Source organism: Quercus robur, chromosome 6 (assembly GCF_932294415.1).
Source record: "Quercus robur chromosome 6, dhQueRobu3.1, whole genome shotgun sequence".
In the NCBI taxonomy this organism is placed as follows: Eukaryota; Viridiplantae; Streptophyta; class Magnoliopsida; order Fagales; family Fagaceae; genus Quercus; species Quercus robur.
Genome location: NC_065539.1, coordinates 7018593 through 7021075, shown reverse-complemented (window position 1 = coordinate 7021075; position 2483 = coordinate 7018593). Strand labels below are relative to the sequence as shown.

The following is a 2483-nucleotide window of genomic DNA, read 5'->3' as shown; positions in this document are numbered from 1 at the left end:
TTAAGTGGCTGAATAAGATGGCCGGAGACTCCTCAAAGCGCAACTAGAATCTGTATTGTCAGTACCACCAAGACCACGGACATACTACCGAAGACTGCAGGAACCTATGGAACCACTTGGATCAGTTGGTCTGAGAAGGGAAATTATGGCACCTTTTACATCCTTCTAGTGGTCATCCAGGTCAGACAAACCAAGAACCCCGGAGAGACATGTCTTTAAGACCTCCCATGGACGCGATAAATGTCATCCTTGTCGCTCTGGGAAGAACCGGCTCTTTTCCCTCTATAGTAATGTCTGTGGCTCGGCTCTCCATCGAGGACAACGATCGGGAGTCCAAAAGGTCTAAAAAGGGAGCCTTACCTGTGCTGGGATTCTCGGACGTGGATAAGATTGGAACCATCCAACTCCACGATGATGTTCTGGTAGTTACACTCAGGATTGGGGGGTTTGACGTGAAGAGAGTACTAGTAGATCAGGGCAGTGCTGTGGAAGTAATGTACCTTGATCTGTATAGGGAGCTGAACCTAAAACCTGAAGACCTAACGACGTATGACTCCCCTTTGGTGAGTTTCGAAGGGAAAACCGTTACACCATGGGGACAGATCAGACTGCCCATACAGACTGGTTTAGACGTGGTGGAGGTGGATTTCATTGTGGTCGACGCCTATTCGTCGTAACAGCTATAGTGGCCAGACCTTGGCTCCACGCCCTGGGAGCCGTTTCTTCTACACTTCACCAGAAGGTGAAATACCTGTCGGAGGGTCGAGTTGAGGAGATTGTGGGAAATCAGGCCATGGCTAGATAGTGCATGGTGGCTGTCATCTCACGCCAATCCAATGCAGAGTCCTCGGCCTTTATAAGAAAAGACTTATAGCAATCAACCACCTCGGCAATACCCGTTGATGAGCCAGCCGAGGAGCTGAAATGCGAAAGCCTAGAAAGGGTTATTGTTGACGATGATCTAAAGAAATTCTTTCAAGTTGGCTCAGAACTACCCCTCCGAGAGAAAGAAGAATTGATTGGGTTTCTTAGAGAAAATGTAGACCTGTTTGCATAGGACGCCTACGAGGCCCCAGAGGTTGATCCAAGTTTCATTTGCCACCATCTAAACGCTAACCCATCCTCCATTCCCAAAAAGCAACCACCCCGACGCTCGTCAAAAGAGCATGCCAACGCTGTTAGGGACGAAGTAACAAAGCTAAAAAAGGTAGGGGCTATCAAGGAAGTCTTCTACCCCGAGTGGTTGGCGAATACAGTGGTGGTAAAAAAGAATAGTGGGAAGTGGCGAGTTTGCGTAGATTTCATAGACTTGAATAGGGCGTGCCCAGAAGACCCGTTTCTAATGCCTCGGATAGACCAGTTGGTGGATGCAACTGTAGACCACCCTCGAATGAGCTTCTTGGATGCCTTTCAGGGTTATCATCAAATACCACTAGCTCCAGGAGATCAAGAAAAAACAGCATTCATGACTCCTATTGGAAACTACCAGTACAAAGTAATGCCTTTCGATTTGAAGAATACAGGGTCTACCTACCAAAGGATGATGATTAGAATGTTTGAGTTGCAACTGGTCAAGAGTATTGAAGTCTACATAGACGACATGGTAGTAAAGAGTAAAATGGCATTCGAGCATGGCATTTGAGCGTGTGAGAGATCTGGGAGTAATTTTTGGCATCTTAAGAAAACACAAACTGCGTCTCAATGCCTCTAAGTGTTCATTCGGTGTCGGGTCCGACAAATTTTTGGGCTATATGGTAACTCACAAGGGAATTGAGGTGAGCCCAGATCAGATCAAAGTGATTCACAATTTACAAGCTCTTCAGAACCCAAAAGAAATCCAGAAACTTACTGGACTGATCGCGGCTTTGAATCGGTTTATTTCTCGATCTACGGACTGATGTCGGCCCTTCTACCTCCTAATGAACAAATGGAAAGGATTTGAGTGGTCTGAGCACTGTGCCTTAGCCTTCCAGCAACCTAAAGAGTACCTGTCACGGCCACCCATCATGTCTAGCCCTGAGGCCGACGAAGTTTTGTTCGCCTACATCGCGGTGGCCCTTCACGCTTTGAGCTTGGTGTTAATACGGATTGATGACAGCATACAACGGCCATTTTATTATGTGAGTAAATCGTTACATGAGCCCGATGTGTGTTACTTACTATTGGAGAAGGCGATTTTGGCAATAGTGCATGCTACGCGGAAACTCCCTCACTACTTCTAGGCGCACACGGTTGTTGTTCTAACTCAGTTTCCACTTAGGTCGCTACTCCGGAGTGCCGATTACAGAGGAAGGATTGCCATGTGGAGCACGCTTCTAGGGGCATTCGATATTAAATACATGTCTCAGACCTCCGTCAAGGGCCAAGCTCTTACTGATTTAATAGCTGAATTTGCTGAACCCCCAATAGAAGCAATAGCAAAGGAGGAAAACATGGATGGAAAATCAGTTGGCACAATCTTTGCACAAGGAGACTCACGCTGG

General features: G+C 46.9%; 1 protein-coding gene across 1 annotated transcript; it reads left to right on the top strand.

Annotated features, from left to right (window-relative positions):
* Positions 1–290: 290 nt before the first annotated feature.
* LOC126689800 (uncharacterized) lies at positions 291–677 on the top strand. Its single transcript, XM_050384979.1, has one exon. It carries the CDS (start codon positions 291–293, stop codon positions 675–677), a length of 387 nt encoding a protein of 128 aa, XP_050240936.1.
* The last annotated feature ends 1806 nt before the right edge of the window (positions 678–2483 follow it).

What these genes read in the sequence shown, in the direction of transcription:
- LOC126689800 (XM_050384979.1), top strand. Translation starts at nt 291, where the DNA reads ATGTCTGTGGCTCGGCTCTCCATCGAGGACAACGATCGGGAGTCCAAA.